This window comes from Protopterus annectens, chromosome 4.part0 (genome assembly GCF_019279795.1).
Source record: "Protopterus annectens isolate FY-2018-M chromosome 4.part0, PAN1.0, whole genome shotgun sequence".
NCBI classification, from domain to species: Eukaryota; Metazoa; Chordata; order Ceratodontiformes; family Protopteridae; genus Protopterus; species Protopterus annectens.
Window position 1 is genome coordinate 1,492,119,020 of NC_056733.1, and position 18,641 is coordinate 1,492,137,660.

General features: G+C 38.8%; 1 protein-coding gene across 1 annotated transcript in view; it reads left to right on the top strand.

Moving 5' to 3' along the window:
* Positions 1-18,641, top strand: part of ADAM19 (ADAM metallopeptidase domain 19) — a 1,509,956-nt gene that overhangs the window by 1,450,083 nt on the left and 41,232 nt on the right. The window contains exon 22 of the mRNA XM_044069332.1: positions 6,092-6,245. Coding sequence (XP_043925267.1) covers positions 6,092-6,229 — 138 coding nt within the window. The 3' untranslated portion in view covers positions 6,230-6,245. The remainder of the gene's footprint in view (positions 1-6,091; positions 6,246-18,641) is intronic.

The window sequence follows — 18,641 nt, forward strand, 5'->3', positions numbered from 1 at the left end:
GAATATTTTCTAATCTTGTTTCCATCCTGCCCATGTTAGAATTCCTAATTTTAGTTAATGCAGTTTGAACTTTTTGGATCTGCACAAGCATTTTAACCACTTTTGGAGTAAATTCAAAACAGTCCTGTTTTAATGCTTCTTTCCTATATTCTTTCAAATTAATAAATATATTCCTCCATTTTCTCCTTGGCTTCCTTCTACTCCCCTGTTACAGCAGCTGATGCCCCTACTTGTCCCCTCTGGAACTTCTTAACTTTATTTATTCCTGCCATATAATTTCTGTTCCTCTCTCTCCACCTCTCACCTTCCTTCATCCTTATTTCTATCCCCATTTCCCTTTTTAGATAATCCCACCTACCACCTATTCTTCTTTGACAGAAATCAAAATGAGATATCTTGTCCTGGATTACTGGTTTAACCCATGTCTTAAAATTCTGTTTTCTTAACAAGTATGTTGCAAATCTCCACTGCTTACTTAAGCCTTTCTCATCTGATGAGAAAACTGTGACCAATGCCAGGCATGGTCAGAGACGACAATCGGGTAAGTCTGAACATCCCCCAGTAATTCTCTGTGTTCCTAGGATTTATGAACTCTATCCAGTCTAGCCCAACTTCAGTGTCAAGTTGAAAAGAAGGTCATATTTCCCTGTATTCACTATCTCACTTACATCCCACAACCCAAATAGTTCAGATATTTTCCAAGAAACCAGGCTTCAGTTGAAGCTTGCAGTCCTCTGCGGCCTTCAAACACATCTGTCCTGTTGATCATTTAATTCCAGCCTTAGCCTATTAATTGAAGCCCATGGTGGAAAACAAGTATTTCTCCTAAATGTTCCTTCATATATCTTACAGATGTTTTGGGTGGGAAATATAGACATACTATAGTTATTCTGTTACTATCACAGTAACTTGTCTCTCCCTTGGGTCTAATTTGCTATATTCAATGGCTATCCCTGCTCTTTTCTTAACCAGTTTCATGGCACCTCTTTTTCTTTCTCTTCCCATCTGAGCACTAAAACACCATCTTTCAGAGTTTTTACTTAGCTTCTTGTGTTCCCAAGATCCTAGAATTGTCTCTTGCAATAGCAGGATCTGTGTCTCTGTTTTAAAGGCAAAAGTCAGAATCTTCTGTCTGTCTTCTCCGAACTAATTAGCCCATTCACATTCCATGATAAAAGCTTTAACATCAGGATTTTATATTATTTTTGTGCACCTTTTGTGTTGTTCTCTAGATCCATTAAGCACATCTCTCCCTCCTGCATTCTTAATCATTTGCCAGGATGCACTCATATTTTTCTGTGTCACTCTTTGTAAGTTTAAGTGAAATAGCCGACACATAACAGTACACAGCTTAATCCTCCCTCACCTTTCCCCTTTACTATAACTTTGCACATTAGTCCTACTAAATAACAACAAAAACATTTATACACAAATTCCAGTATTTTGGAAACCTTTCTCCCATGTTCGCCTAAATGCCTCTGGGTGATAGAAAACCGTAACACAGCTGCTATTTCACCCACTCACTACCCACTTGCTTCCTCTAAATGCAACATCATCTAAATTATTCCCTTACAAAAAATACTATCTTGAGTCATTAATAATGTGTTAGCCCTCATTCTTGTAGATTTTGAACAGTTCTCACTGCCTATTAATCTTATTTTTGCCTCTTATGCCCCTAAGAAAATGTCTTTAGTGTCTGTTTAGGCATCATTAATGCAGTAACAAGATATCGTAAAGGTTTGTTTTTTGTCCCTTAAATCCCTAACTCAAATCTGAATTGATATTTATTGAAACAATTCCCATTGGCTAGTAGTAAAGTGGAAATAAGAGTTTCTTCTCTGTAGTGTACAACCCCGCCTCTTCATTTATGATGTGTCTCTGGGTCCTCAGCCCATTGATGAGTTTAGCTGAATATTTAAATATTTACTATTGCTATATTCCACTGTGTTTGCAAAGAGACAAATTAAAAAATTGTATGTATCCATCTGTACACACATAACTCCCAGCTTATTTCAAGAAACCCTCCATGAGAGTCCATTATCAAATCCCAGCCATTCACATGAATATAAAACAACAACAACAATAATATTTAGCATACAGTTTTTAAAGAGTTCAGCCACTGATCTGACTCTCATTCATCATCCTGCATTGTGACTGTTCCTTTGGTTTGTTCCACTTCTTGAAGAGCCTTCTGTATCAAGTGAGAATATGCCTCAATAGTCACCTGTTTTTCCTTCTTCTTTTGCTGAAAGACTGGGAAGGGATTCACTGGTATTATCTATGTTTTCATAGTGGAACTGTCCTGTCTCCTTTCTTGGACACTTTGTTGCCCTCCTCTCTTTCTGTCAGTTTCTGCACTCCCTCCAATGTTGCCTCTGAATCTACAAAGGTTTTTGTGCCATCCATATGGAAGACCTTCAGTGCTGCAACCTATTTTAGCTTGCATCACAGCCCCAACTCCTTGCATTTGTGTATGACTGGAGGAAATTGAATCCTAGTAGCCACTAAGTAGTTGTGATCCATGAATACCTGAGACTGATCAACTGGTATAGCCTATACGCTTTCTCTAAATTAAGATCTTCCAGGGCTATTCCTGTTTATGATGCTAAGTAGGCTTTCATAAACTTCTTGCAATCTGCACTGTCCAATTTTTCTGGGATTGACATAAAATGGAGATCGTCTTTCCTCAAATTGTGCTAATTTCACTTGTATACTTTCCTACAGCACCTCATATTGATCCATCATCCTCTTTATATATATTTTCTCAGTTTGTAGCTGCTTACGCTCACCAGAGATCTGAGAAAGTGCCCTCTCAATTTCTTCCACTTTCCAGTCATTGGCTTTGATGTATTCCTCCAGAGTGCTGCTAATTTGATGACTTCAGTTTACATCTTATTTACTTTAGCTTCTGTGGCCATCTCAGAGCTACCCCGCTCCTTGGTGCATGTTTCTCCATCTTGGATAGCAGCCAAGTGGGCAATTTGGTCCATCACCCCTAAATCAGACTTAGTAGGCTTTCCTGAAACTAGATTCTTTGTGGATATTTGTTTGCTTTTCACTGGATTGCATGAGTACATGAGTAGACTATTTACCATGTTCTTATCCCCTGGTTGGACCCTCAGGTCACGTTTTTAACTTAAACTCACCACATTTAGCAGGAGCACTAGCAGGAAGAGCCTAAGTCTTCTTAATGTAAGATCATACAAAGGTTAGCTGGAAGTGAAAAGCTAAGATAAACCAATTCAACAACTAGCTAAGACAACACTGTTATGGTGATTTTTAAGCAATTAATCTAGCAGCAAGAACATTGGAAAACAAATGCACTTTACACTCTTAAAGCACAGATAAATGCAATAAATAATTAAAGAGGACAACAGCAGTACACTTAACTTGAACAAGTCGAATTTTTCAAGCAAAAGTAGTTTACTCAGCCTGGATGATGCTAGGTGCAGCAAAAATGAGGATGCCAAGCCTTGCTGAGCTCTGTGGAAATGAGCCAAGAGCCGCACAAATGCACCACATTTACAGAGGTACTGTAACAGTGGGAGCTGAGGCAGACCCAAAGGACAGGGGGAAAACAGCAATGTAACAAACGGAAAAGCAATGGAATGCAACTTTAAGCAGGCAAATGATAAACAGAATGTAATACTCTAGCAGCAAACTGGAGTACAAACAGCTGTAGAAGTACAGAAGCACAAATCCTACAGCAAAAATTGAAGTACTGCCACTATTGCAATCTCACTATACTCTAAGGCACCAGAGTAGGCAGAAATATACCAGTAACACTATTTATGGAAAATGCAATAATAGATGGCTAAATGAGGCCAAGATTCGGCAGTATTTCACAATTCTACCACAACTGCAAATGAAACTACAAGACTAAGGTCCCAGACCGAGTTCAAAATGCAAGTAACTAACTCTTTAAAGTAGTTCTATTTATGAAGATAGTGCAATACAATGTATAAACAAGTTCAGATCTGCAATAATTCACCATTCTCCCAAAATTAAGGCCCCAGAACAAACTAAAAATGTAAACAGATAACTTTTTTTGGCTAAAACACAGAAAAATGCAAGTACAGTAGTATCCACACAGGTCACTATGAGTGCAACTGAAAATATTTAACCAGAATTGAAATAAAAGCTTTTTTCGTTCCTTTTTTGATGAAAAGCTTGTTTCTCACAGTTTCTCAAAGTTCAGATGTGGGAAGTGTGTGAAATGACGGAGAAGTCAGTGAAGCGCCACTGAGGATTTTATAGTGATATCGTGTAGTAAAGGTAAAGAATATATGTGAGAGTATTTGCCAAAAATGCCTGCACCACCCAAAAAAATCTCCATTTAAACCATAACAAAAATTGTTTATCTTATAGCTATATTTTCTCACAAATTCCCAATCATTATGCAGGTGGCAAGAATAACTGGCAAAGAAGTGAGTCAGTAAATAGTTGGCAGGTTGTAGTAACCTATGATACTGATTCCCTTATGCAGCTGCCTAATTTTGGCACATTAAACAACCAGTTAATTGTTCTGGTTACTATGTATGCTCCATATCATTTAAGTGTATTTTGTTATACATTCACATAGGACATGGATTAGCTGTCATTAGAGGTTTATATAAAAAGAAAGACTAACTGTTCATATGCATTTTAAAATTCCTACAACTTAGAGACATTAAAATGTAAGTTTAATTTGAGTCATCATTATCAGTAAAACCCATATCATAGAATGGTAAATTGATCATGTCTTATCTTCTAGACAATCTCTGTGTAAGGCATTGTGGAGTTGGCAACAGTAAGAGCTATGTATATTTGTTGGCTGCAGAGGTGCTGCTGTTGACAGAACACTACAGAATTACATAACAAAACCCTTTTCTGTATGACCTAAGGGAAGGGGGCTAGAAGGCCACAGATGAACTCTCACTACTGATTCCCAAATGTCAAAGGCTCTACATAATATAGCTTGCTAAGTACCTGCCCTGGGCATACCAGAAAACCTGTCACTCTATTTACTTCTGCAGTGTCTAACAGCCTGCTCTACAAAGAGATCACTTTAATGTGTGGCACTGGTATTGTCTCATCTAATCCCACTCCAGTCAACTGTAAGCCTTGATGAAGGCAATTGCCACTTGTATACTTCTTTATGTACTAATGTAAGCTGACATCTCAGTAATTAGTACTACTAGGCTTTTAAGGAAAAGCATTATCACCACCATGTTTTCACTGTCCACACAAAAGATCAGATTACTTGGCTAACTGTTCCTGGGGTGAGTTTTTTTTTCTGAGAGTTACTCTGATTCAAACCTATGGCTAATTGAGGAAGGCAGCATGGTCTGAAGCTTCTCTTCATTAGAAAGGTGTGCACTACACAGTAGCAACAAGGAGTCAACAATACTTTTATATTGTTGAATCTTATTCAAAAGAAAGATAACAGCATGGCTTTCATATTATTAAACAATATTTTATTTAATACATTAAGAAACTGTAATACACATACAGAGTATACATGGCTATAGTCATAAGAAAAGTAAAAATAATATGAGCACGACAACTGCAAAGGAATAATCTTCCTTTGATCATGAATATGGATGGGTAGAGCTGTCAGCCCCTTCCTTTTATAGCTCATTACAAAATTATGTGTTTAGGACCAGGAGGAAACACCTTTAAGAAAATATAGATATATGTGCATATTACTGCCAGTGCAAGGCAGTGACATTTTTAGTTGTATATATCTGTTGCTTTCGTCTTTCTTGATATGAAGAGTTCTTCACTTATACGAAAATACAGCTTGTGGACTGCCAGAAGTTATAGTTATTTGAAGTATGTAAAAAGAATATATAAATAAAATATCTGTATAAGAACCCACGCAGATCACTTTTTACTAAGCATGCATGTCAGCTTGCTAAGTCTGAATGCAAATTACACAAAATGTTCACTGATTAGTATTGTTTCTTTTATGGCAAACTGCTGTGGCTAAACACAGTCATACAAACATGCAAGAAACTGTTTCTGCTAATATGACATCTGTTTCATTTGTTTAACAACAGTGCTCTGACTTATGAATGCAATTTCAATTTATATTTATTTTTCTCAACAGAATTGCCAGCAGCCTAGAACAGATGACATTACCTCCCCTGGAAGGTCTAATGTGTGCAATAAACCAGCATCTACTGACTGGCCAAGAAAGGTGCTGCCACGTATTCCTCAGGCAACCAAAGAAACATATAGTGCCTAACCTGTTGTCAAGCCAGGTAAGGCCACACCTTATTTTCTTATAAAAGTATCTGCCTGTCCAGCTGGTATGAAATAATTGGTGACCCCTAATGGTGGGAGTGGGTTCAACTGCAGATTCAATTTAATTAGACCATGTAATGTAATACTGACAATGACTTAAACAAAATGTGTGAAAAGAAAGTGTTTTTTGATGGTTTCACATTTTTAAATTGGATGCAAGATGATTTATACTGAGTTGAGCTGAAAAGGTACCTCATCACCCCTATAAAGATACCTGACAAATAGAGAAAAGCATAAAAAACAATGAAAATATAATAATGTATGGTTCTAATATGCCACTATAAGAGTATGCGAAAGTATGAGCTGTCATTGAAAAACAAACATTTGAATATAGAGAACTATAATAAAAATGATTCCATTTCCATTATGATTTTGCTATGAGTACCAATTCAAGCCAAGTCAGTTTGCTTAAATTACTGAGTCAGTGGTGCTATACATATATGCAGTCTGAACTGTTTAAGACAGCTGCATCAGAATTGGCAGGCACATGAAGTTGCAAGAAGGTGCATTACTTGGCTTCAAAGGAACAGAAGAAAAGAAAGCTGGAAGGGAAGTGGTGAATATGCCAGTGAAATGTTAAGTGAAAAGAAGGAAAAAAAGAACTGAAAGGAAGCTAGTATTTTTAAACTGTTTTTACTGAAGACATTTCCAGTATGTGATACATACCTCTCAACTGTCCCGATTTTTGCAGAATGCCCAGATTTTTGCCTAATATACCCGCGGTGGTGGTGCTGCGGTAGCATTGTCGCCTCACAGTAAGACGGCTGTCCAGTTCGATTCTCAGCTAGAGCGTCTTCTGCGCGGAGACATGTGTGAATGGGCGTACCTTCGTTGAAGGTTGTGCATCAGGCCTGGCAAGCCGGTACGTAAAAATCAACTGCCAATCATTAGCGGACCGGAGTTCCGCTGTGGCAACCCCTAACCGGGAAAAGCCGAAAGACACAAACAAACAAATCTTTGGTCTGTTTCTCATAAAATTTGCAGTTTTCTGGCAAATCATTGAAGATTGAAGTCACTAAATAATGACAGCCATTTGAGTTTCAGACTTCATATCCTTCAGAAATTACACAATAATGCAAAACCTGTTATTTTAACAACTTTCTAAGCTTATAGGAGCAATATTTAAAATATGTCCCTATTTTTGGGCCTTTGTTCCCCCATTATTTCTGGCTTTGTCCAGATTTCTTGCACTGAGAGGTTGAGAGGTATGACATGACATATGTAGTATATATGTAGGCTTCTGTGGTGGGACCTCTCCAAAAGCCAATGCCAAAGGGCTGTGGCTGACAAAGTTTGCTGATGGCTGCAAACTATGAGCAGTCATTCAGTTTCCCAGATAACTTAGCCATCCTGCATGAAAGTTCGTCCCAAATGAATAACTGGTGAGAAAATCATGGACTGAAACTAAAAAGCGCAAGAAATGCATTATTGTATCCTTTGGAAAGTAATCTATCCTGGATAAGTACCACAATGATAATATGCCCCTAAGAGATAACCCAGTTGTTTGGGATTTGGCTACTTATATAGACAGTGACCTATTATTTGACCAACATATGTCCATCATCATAAGAAGGTCCTTCTATATTACACATCTTATCAACAAAGGAATTGTGTCTAGATCTAAGGATGCTATTGTTCCCCTTTATTCAGCACTCATTAGGCCAATCTTTTAGTATAATGTCCCCCTTGGCCATGTATCTGTACAGACACATGCAGAAACTGAAATGCCCACACAGATGCTTCACTAAAAGGCTACAAGGCCTAAACAATATGTCCTATATGGACTGACTCAAAGCCCTGTCACTATACTTGGTATCCTACAGACTGCTAAGTGGTGACATTGTATCTAGCATGCAAGGCATTCTCTGACCCAGTACTGGTGGATGTACTGCATATCAGCACGTCAAAAGGCACCAGAAGTACTTGGTATAGGGAACTAAACCTCTTCTGTATCATAAATAGAACAGTTTGGAGGGTCAGCTATATCTCGCAGAGGACATCAGTGCTTTTGAACAGACACCTCATTCCATGTAAAACAAAGCGCATCCCTGTCCATCTATATTCAAGCGTAACTTGGATATATGGATGGGAGACAGAAAACTTACCACAAGACTGACCCCTGCACCACTAATGAACAGAGGCATCTTTTAAGTGCTATATCCCATGCATGGGTCCCCTCAAATTATCTATGGTATGAGCCTAGTTATTCTCATTAGGGGTAATATATAATTATTGAGCATGGGATGGGTAAGGCCAATCTAATACCAAATGGGATAGGTTATTTCAAGTACCAAAAGGGAAACTGGCTAAGCTTAAAATGGCCCACAAGGACAGCTAGCCTAGTACTTATACTTGGGAACCTATGAACCTATATTAAAATGTTTACAATAAACGGCAAATATGCTAAAATATAATGACTCCTCATCAAGGACTATAGAGGCATGCTACATACAAATTTTAAGAAAAGAATTGCTAAAGAAGAGCAGATACAGTTCTAAATTGGAAACAATAACTCAATGCTAAATTATATATGCATGGTGAAATACAATGCTGAAAGAATATTTGCTATTGAGATATATCCGTGTTTGCATACTTTACTATGGTATCTGAAACCGAAACAGTTGAGACTGTAGAAGTGCAGTACCTACATCTCTTAAAGAAATACCAAAAAAAAGATTAATTACCGAGTTCTAAAGCTGAAGCAACAGCTCTGTTTAAATTGAATTATTAATCTACTGTGTAATGGAAAAAAACAGTATGTATATCAATAGATGGGTTCCTCAGACTAGGAAGCTGTATAAACCTCTAGCAATAACATACTAAACGCAGGGAATGTGTAATGCACACATATCAGTGTGAAAGTCCATAGCTGAATATTAAATCACTGACTAAACTCTTGATTTGTATCTGTTACAATTTTTTATCAAGTGATCCCATAAAGTGAAAGAGTACAAAGTTTAGTCCAGATAAAATCACTTTAGCTATCAGATCTAGGAGACACTCTCTCTCTCTCTCTCTCTCTCTCTCTCTCATACCCTCCTGTTTGGGAGGGATAAAGATGCCTTGTTGAAGTTTCAAGTAGTTTATTCAGTTAATAGGTAGATGGCTGAGTATTATTGTTCAAGTGAACCTCTTCTAATGAGCCCATAAATTAGGATAATTCTTTACATATGGTAGAAATGTTTTAGAAAATTTCCATAAATCCAGTCACGAGTTGACACAGGATTTGCATGAGATAACTGAAAAATTTTCTCTTCTTAACCAGTTTTAGTCATAAAATGCTCGGATGATACTAAGCAAATTAATATTATTCAAAGATATACCTAAAAGGAAATGGAACTTCTTACAACTGTGGATATTAGAGATAATGCAACTTTTATAAAAACCTTTTAAATTTGCGACCAAACATTTTAAATAGAATTACAAGTATAAAAAGTATGTAATAAGTCTACAGCCAAGTTATCATTACATATTACATAGTGGGTCATTTTCCCATTGCTGCTAGTTTATGAGGAGACAATAGAATAACATAACTTACTGATGAATAAGTTTTGGGTAATCATTTATAAATGTTCTGCTAAATATATTATCTGTTCAGAAATATATATTTCTTTCTGAATACTTAGAATGTATAACGCAGTTAAATAATGATATGAAAGAAAACATTTTTTTCTTGGAGTAGCTCACCAAAGATAAAATGAGCTCAAATGTATCTTTGTTATATTTGAGAAGTGGGACTAACTTTAAGGTGGCTGTCCAGATGAAATTCAGGAGAGGATAAGATGTTTTTAAATTTCACTTTGACAGCATAATACTATTTGAAATTATCTTATTTTCTGTTAAATGGGAAATGCATGCATTCACTGTCATAATAAATTGTTCAGCACAAAGTGGGTAATTATTTGTTGTGATGTGTGGAATGTCAAGAAGTTGTTACCAAAGAAGAAAACAGTATATTAATTTTCTTTAATGTTTGTTTGTGTCTTTCGGCTTTTCCCGGTTAAGGGTCGCCACAGCGGAACTCCGGTCCGCTAATGATTGGCAGTAGATTTTTTACGTGCCGAGTTTGCCAGCCCTGATGCACAACCTTCAACGAAGGTACGCCCATTCACGCATGTCTCCACACAGAAGACGCTCTAGCTGAGAATCGAATGGCATAACATTTTGCTGTGAGGCGACAATGCTACCGCAGCACCACCACCGCATAAAGAGTGAAAATCAAGCATATGTACTTTTAACTAAAAAGGTAACAAAGTGAACTGCTTTTAGTTAACTAAATCCTTCTATCTTGGTGAGTTTAACTAAATCCTTCTATCTTGGTGAGTTTAAACTGCAAGAAATACCCAGCCAAACTAGTCCTTTTACTATGTGGTTCCTTAAACCTCATGTAATGGATACACATGGGATATATGTACATGATCCTTTAAGGACATACACTGATCAGCTACGTGGTTCTTGAATTCCAATGACTTTTTACTTTTTATGTTTTTATGGGTACATTCAGACCAATAAAGCCAAAACCCACTAGCTGTGGACAAGATTGTTTTGGCATTTTTAGCAAACACGTCAGTATATATGATCATAGGAGGTTACTAGGCTATTGGCCCTGAGGCCCTTATAAGCCTAGCCAAAAGTTTAGCCCATGTTTAGACAAATCAGCACCCAGAGCCTCTGTCCAGCAGGGACACAGGTGGAATCCCAGGGGTGTATTTTCTGTTTTGCATCCAGTTATCCAGGTTGCGCTGAAAAAGGGATAATGAGGTGCTCTGCTTGACATGGAGAAAGAGCCTATTCCACAGATGGGGGAGTCTCTGGGACACAAATCTATCCTGCCAACAAGTCCTATTGATATCACAGACCAGGTTGAGGTCGTGCGTATGGGTTGCTCAAATAGAGCTTGACTTGCGGATATGCAGCAGTCCCATCAAGGCGGGGTCTGAGATTCCTTTGTATGCTAGACAGATGTCACCTCTGAGGAGTCTGTATGAAACTGAGTAGAGGGACAGGGCTTTTAGCCTATCTGTGTAGGGTAGGTGTTTGAAGCCCTGGATTCTCCTGATGAGGAACCCCTGTGGTCTCTCTAGCTGCTGCATATGCTTTACGAGGTACATGCTGAAGGGGGCATTGTACTCAATAATTGGCCTTATAAGGAAAGAATACAGGGATGTTATGACCTCTTTGCCCCTAGATGAGATACCCTTACTTATGAGATGGGCCATGTAGAAAGCTTTCCATACAATGGAATGTAATTGTAAATATTTAACTTTAGTTTGAAGTCCTACTGTATTCCTTCACAATTTTCAAAATCCTAGGAATGACTTATTTAAGATTTAGATATAACAGTATGTAATCTGTAAATGAAGTATTTTAATTTTGTTTTACCAAAACATATACCCATGTAGTTTAAATTGTGTATAATTTGACAAAAGAGTATTTCATGAGATAGTAAAAAAAGATAGAGTGATAAAGGATATGCTTGTATAGCCAAGATGGGATCTCAGTTGAAGGAGAAATATTCCTAGTGACTGCCAAGAACTCTGATGGCAGTGAAATACTTGTCAGGAAAGTTTAATTTTTTTCATGACTTAGTAAAGAAAAGGAATGTGGACTTGATCAAATGACTTACTGGCATCGAGTACAAATACACCTATAAGCATATTAATTAATTTATTATGGGTTACTTTTAATTCTAGCACAATGTTTTTCTCCCTTCTATTAATCTAGAATGGAATGTTGAGGTAGTTCTACCAGCTTTCAAGCCATTGTCCTAAAGTGTTTAGCTAAGATTGTAGTATAGAATTTGACATCTAATTAAAGGTAGTGTGTGATACTTTTTAACAGAAAGAGAGTCAGTTTTGGGCTTGTGAATAAAGACTGTTCTAGACTAATTCATATGTTTATTTGAAAAGTCATTATGTTTGATAACATTAAAAAGCTTTTGGATAATAAGGAACACATGTAGTTTGTGTTTTCTATAAAAAGACGCACCAAATCTGGATCAAGGTTCTTACCCGGTTTTAAGAATATAAAAAGTTCATAGACTTTGTGGAATGAGAAATCAGCTTGCAATAAATTTGATATATCATTTAGAATTTCAGTGTGATTAAAAATTAGCCAAGAAGTTATTGATATTGGATAATCTGAGGATTTGTTGATTCAGACACAGTATTATTTAAAAATAACCCACAATTGGGTGTTGGCATCAACGGATTTTCCCAGGACTGGTGTGGTTTGATCATGAGGCGAAGCCCAAGTGATGAAGCAAAGCCAACCGTGGGCAAATCCTGTGAGCCCACATCCAGGATAGGTTGTTGCTATTATACAATGACTTTATTTAAGAAAGAAATTGCTTACCTTTTGTAACACATTTTAGTTTTCTTCTGCGTTGTCTTCTGTATGCTGATGTTCTCTGCATGTGTATCAGACTTATATTCCCACACTTCCACAGTACATTAGTACATGTTTTCATCGCAAAATGTGGAGCGCAGCAATGCCAAGCTATGCTCACATATAAGATAGCAGACACCTGCCAGACATCTAAAAATAGAAACCAGATGTAATTAATTATTTATTTAAAGGGGTGTTTAAGCATGTCTAAGTGTGTATGTGTGTGTGTGTGTGTGTGTGTGTGGCATGGAGGGGTGCTCAGCACTGCTTATAGTTAGCTCAGTGGTATATGGGAAGGTTTATTGGATTGTGTAATATCCTTGTAGCTAAATGGATAGAGTTACAGCTTCATGTGCAGAAGGTCCAGAGTTTGAATACATGGAAGGGAAAATATGCATTGAATTTTGATATACATATTATGCATTTTTTAATAACAGATGGCCCCGTTGCACTCTGCCAAGCTCTACGCAACTATGCTGAGACCTGCTAAGCAATGCATAAACATGGTAATGGCTGCCAGTGCTTATGTGCTGCTCTGCTCTGCTTGGCTGGTTTGCACACTGCTAAGCTCTGCCAAGACTATGGTTCTGCCAGTTTTCACAAATCTCAGCTCAGCTGCTCTGGTTTGCGTGATGGTAAGCAATGTGCCACTATTTGAATGTTGCCCAGTGAAGTGTAAGGGCAGGAAAACAGCCTACATTAAGCCCAGTAGGTGGGAATACAGCAGAATTCATTGGAGTTCTGTCACTGACAGTGTACTATGGCTGGTGGTGTTGGAGGTGCACATTTTTTGGGTGCAGCATTGGGGCATTCTGGAGTCCAGGGTCATGGTTGGACTCCTCATACAAAACCATGCTGACAGGCTGCTGCAGGGTGGTTTCCAGGGCTCAGAATGTAAGGCAGAGGCCTGGGAGCAGCTGCCCAGAGAACTCACCAGTTTCACTGGTATCCCCCGCACATCTGAGCAGTGTTGTCACCACCATGACAACCTGAAAAGATGGAAGAGGGGACTCTTGAACACCTGAGTCCAAGAAGCAAGGGCAGGGAATGCCCCACAAGTATTTAAGTACCTTTTCCTCTGTTTTACCAATATGTACAATGAATGTCTGCAAATCTGGTATGCATAATGGTGTGCTTCTCTTCTAACAGCTGCAGCTGAGAGGGCTCGAATGTTGAGTCGTATGCTGGGTGCTTCGCCAGTTTGTGCTGTGAGTGTGGTGAGTATGGATGTATTATGCTGACTGCAGTGAAATAAGCAAGAAAGAGTAAAGCATCAACTGCAATAAAGTATATACAGTAAAGTTTATAGTGCAATAAATGTGGACTTAGAGCTGTAGTGCAATAAATGAATAATGCCAATGGTAGTGCAATAAAAACAGGAAACAATACAAATAACTGCATTAAAGTATATACAGTAAAGTTTGTAGTGCAATAAATGTGGCATTAGAGCTGTATTTCAATAAAGGAATAATAGGTTCATAGGTTCATAGGTTCACACTAGGCTATCTACCCTAGGGCATTTATAAGCCTAGCCAGAGTGTGTTTGGCTTTCGCCACCCATTTTAAATTAATTTTGCTATGCCTTTTTTTGAGGTTAGTATACTGTGCCTCTGTCTAACAGTGACACAGAAGTGATAGCCGGGGTAAACCTACGATCTCCCATCCACTCATCAAGATTCCTCTTGAAGAGAGTCAATGTGGGACTCTGCCTAACCTGGACTGGGATTTTATTGCAGAGTGAAGGGAGCCTCTGGGTTATGAATCTGTCCCTCCAGCATGTCCTATTTATTTCAGTGCTGAGGTTCAAGTCTCGAGCGTAGCTCGATGGGATTTGGATTTTCTGAGGTGCAGCATGTCCATTAATTCCGGGTTGGACATGGCTTTATACGTCAGGCACAGATCGCCTCTGAGCAGGTGGTATGCCACTGAGTAGAGCTGGAGTTTCTTTAACCGGGCAGCATATGGCATCTGTTTGAGCCCTTTGACCCTCTTGGTGAGGTACTTTTGGGGTCTTTCCAGTTGCTGCAGGTGTCTGGTAAGGTACATCCCAAAGGGGGCATTGTACTCAATTATGGGCCTGATGAGGGATGAGTAAAGAGGTACGATGACCTCCCCTGATCTAGATGTGAATCCCTTCATGATTAGGTGGGCTATATAAAATGTTTTTCTAACCACTTTGGCCACGTGGTTGTCAAATGAGAGATTGCTATCAACTTGGGTCCCCAGGTCCCTAATGACTTGTTCTGTACTTAATGGATTACCAACTATGTGGTAATTTGTGGGCACTTTGTTTTTGCCAAAGGGGATGACTATACACTTTGTGGCATTTAGCTTGAGGCCATGGCTCTGGCACCAGTTGCCTGTTTCTATGAGGCCCTTTTGGAGGATGCTTGTGTCGGCTGGAGAGTTGATTATGGCGCCCAGTTTGCAGTCATCTGCGAACTTGGTCAGCCACAGTCCTTCCGTGTTGGCCTGTACCGCCGAGAAATATATACCGAACAAGAGAGGTCCCAGGACTGAGCCTTGTGGGACGCCACTTGTAACTGGTTTGGAGTCTGACATGGCTCCAGCAATTCTAACCATGTGGGTTCTGTCCTTGAGCCAGTTTGCAACCCATCTAGTGACATAGGGGTTTATATTTAAGCTGGTGAGCTTATCTATAATTAAGTTTAATTGACTTGAAGTGCGTTTATTTCAATACACTTTTCGTCGGTAAAGTATGTCCGACTTCTTCAGAAGTTAAAACAAGCATCAAGTAACAACGGGAATTCAACAATAGATATGCTAACTGGTTTAGTTAGTGGGTTGGTCCTTTCCTTCATTCACAGATAGTTGCTATAGTAGTTGATTACTTCAGTGTTTCCCCACCCCCTTATCTCATTTAGCTCTTAAGCAAACTCTGTAAAATTTTCTAATAGTTAGTATTGTACTAAACTACTAGAAATCCAACCCACCTGTTAGCAACACTCTAAAGCACCAAAAAAGCAAGTTATCAATACATGTTTAAAAATGCAATTTACAATTTACAAATTGATGTCATTAAAAACACCACACATAGTTCTTACACAAAGTTAATACCCCTAGTTTTACCAAGCCAGTTGGCCTCGAATTGAAGTTAACTCGGACATTAAATTTGCATCACTTTTGTGTATTAGCTTCTCAAAAGTTAAAGATTCTAAAAAGAGTATCATGTACATAAAGCACATAAAAATACATAAAAAATATATATGTGTATTGAACTATAGAAAAAATTCCACCTGTTTACATGTAACCATTTAGCCCCCTCTTTCCTTATACAAATTTGACGGGAACAAGCACCTTGTGTCTAAAAGGCACACATTGTCACTGAGTGAAAATCTAAGTGAACCCAAATAATTAAAAAATCTAGAGAGGTGAACCTGCAAACACTGAATACTAAATATTGAGGTTACCAATTACGATATGGGGAAGGGCTACCTCAAATTTGAGGACCAATCTAGTATAATACAACAATTGACCTGTGTTTCAGGTCAATATCGAAAGAAAATTTTCCACACTTAACAAATAAAACAACAAACATGGGTTCACTTAGATTTTCACTCAGTGACAATGTGTGCCTTTTAGACACAAGGTGCTTGTTCCCGTCAAATTTGTATGAGGAAAGAGGGGGCTAAATGGTTACATGTAAACAGGTGGAATTTTTTCTATAGTTCAATACACATATATATTTTTTATGTATTTTTATGTGCTTTATGTACATGATACTCTTTTTAGAATCTTTAACTTTTGAGAAGCTAATACACAAAAGTGATGCAAATTTAATGTCCGAGTTAACTTCAATTCGAGGCCAACTGGCTCCGTAAAACTAGGGGTATTAACTTTATGTAAGAACTATGTGTGGTGTTTCTAATGACATCAATTTGTAAATTGTAAATTGCATTTTTAAACATGTATTGATAATTTGCTTTTTTGGTGCTTTAGAGTGTTGCTAACAGGTGGGTTGGATTTCTAGTAGTTTAGTACAATACTAACTATTAGAAAATTTTACAGAGTTTGCTTAAGAGCTAAATGAGATAAGGGGGTGGGAAAACACTGAAGTAATCAACTACTATAGCAACTATCTGTGAATGAAAGAAAGGACCAACCCACTAACTAAACCAGTTAGCATATCTATTGTTGAATTCCCGTTGTTACTTGATGCTTGTTTTAACTTCTGAAGAAGTCGGACATACTTTACCGACGAAAAGTGTATTGAAATAAACGCACTTCAAGTCAATTAAACACGTTTTTAGTGAAGAGGACTGCCTGTTCCTGGTCTTTTGTGTTATTTACTGGTGGAGCTTATCGTTACATTTCTTAGCTTATCTATAATGCCTGAGTGGGGTATTGTATTGAAGGCTTTTGCAAGGTCCAGGTAGGCTGTGTGGACCACCTTCCCCTCGTCAATGGCCTTGGTGACTGTTTTAAAGAAATCAACCAGGTTTAAGAGGCAGAATCTGCCCTTAACAAAGCCAAACTGGGTAGGATCCAGTGTCTGTAGGTCCCCAATATCTTTATTTATGAGGTCCATGATGATCCTTTCCATAGCTTTGCAGACCAAGCTAGTCAGGCTTATGGGGCGATAGTTTCCAGGATCCGTTGAGGCACCACCTTTGTGGAGAGGGACCACTGTTGCAGTACGCCACTCTTTGGGTACATATCCTGTAGTAAGGCTAAGATTGAACAGTAGTTTTATGTTTGGGTTTAGCTCTTCTTGGAGTTCATGTAGGACGCAGCCCGGGACACCATCTGGTCCCATTGATGCTGTGTTTTTTGCTTTGGAGAGAGCGGCTCTTACCTGAGCATCTGAGATGTCAGACACGGGCAGCACTCTGTTGGGATAGATATTTGCCCTTTTGGTGGGGAGAGGGGGAGAAGTTTGCACTGAACCTGTCAGCTAGGATGTTGGCAATGTCTGTGGGCTCGGTGTATTTTTGTCATTTTGGACTAATTCTGAGCATATCTGGGAATTCCCACCCAGGTTTCTAACATAACTAAAGAAAGCCTTGTGATTATCCTTAGTGTCCTGTGCAATTTTTCTCTCAAAGCTGGCCTTAGACGATTTTATGAGTGCCCGTAGTTTTTGCTAATACTGATCAGAGATGCCTTCCCTTTTTGGGATTTTGCTCTATCATGTAGTAGTTTCCTCCTTCTATTGTATAGTTTGTTTATGGCTGGGGTCCACCAGACAGGACGCCTGCCTTTGGAGGATTGGGTCTTGGTTTTATTTGGGATTGCATGATCCATGCATTCCTGAAGGTGTTCATAGAATGCGTTTATAAAGGATTCTGCGGTCTGGGCAGATTTTCCACAGGCCGGGGCTTTGAAGGATTTCCTCGGTTTTGAGGTGTGTGAAATTTGCTTTAGAGAAGTTTTTCACTGTGGTTTTCTGGGCAGGGGGTGGGGTCGGGATGTGAATATCCAGTGAGATTAGTTTATGGTCTGATCTTACCAGTGAGGGATACACTTCTGGTCTGGAGCATAGTGTCCCCATGTTGGTGATGATCAGGTCCAGTATGTTTTCCCTCTTGTGGGAGTGGTAACAAGTTGTTCCATAGCATTTGAGTTTATAAATTCTAGGAACCTTTGGGCTAGGGTGTTGGAGCTAGAGTAATGCTCCCAGTCTATGTTTGGGTAGTTGAAGTCGCCCAATATAATGGTGTTTGGAGAGACCTTCATATTTTCCAGTATTCTCAGGAAGGCCAAGTGGGGTTCCTGTGTTTGGGAGGGTGGTCTGTAGCAGGCTATAAACTGGAAGGCAGTTTTACCCACAGTTAGTTGCACATGGATAGTTTCTGATGCTTCGTGCTGTGCCACCAACCTGGAGGTGTGGGTATCTTTGACGAATATTGATACTCCCCCTCCTTTTGTGGTTCGGGTCCAAGTTTTGGGGCGAAAAGCATGGTATGAGGTATAACCTGGTAGTGCTGGGGTGCTCTCAGGAGCCT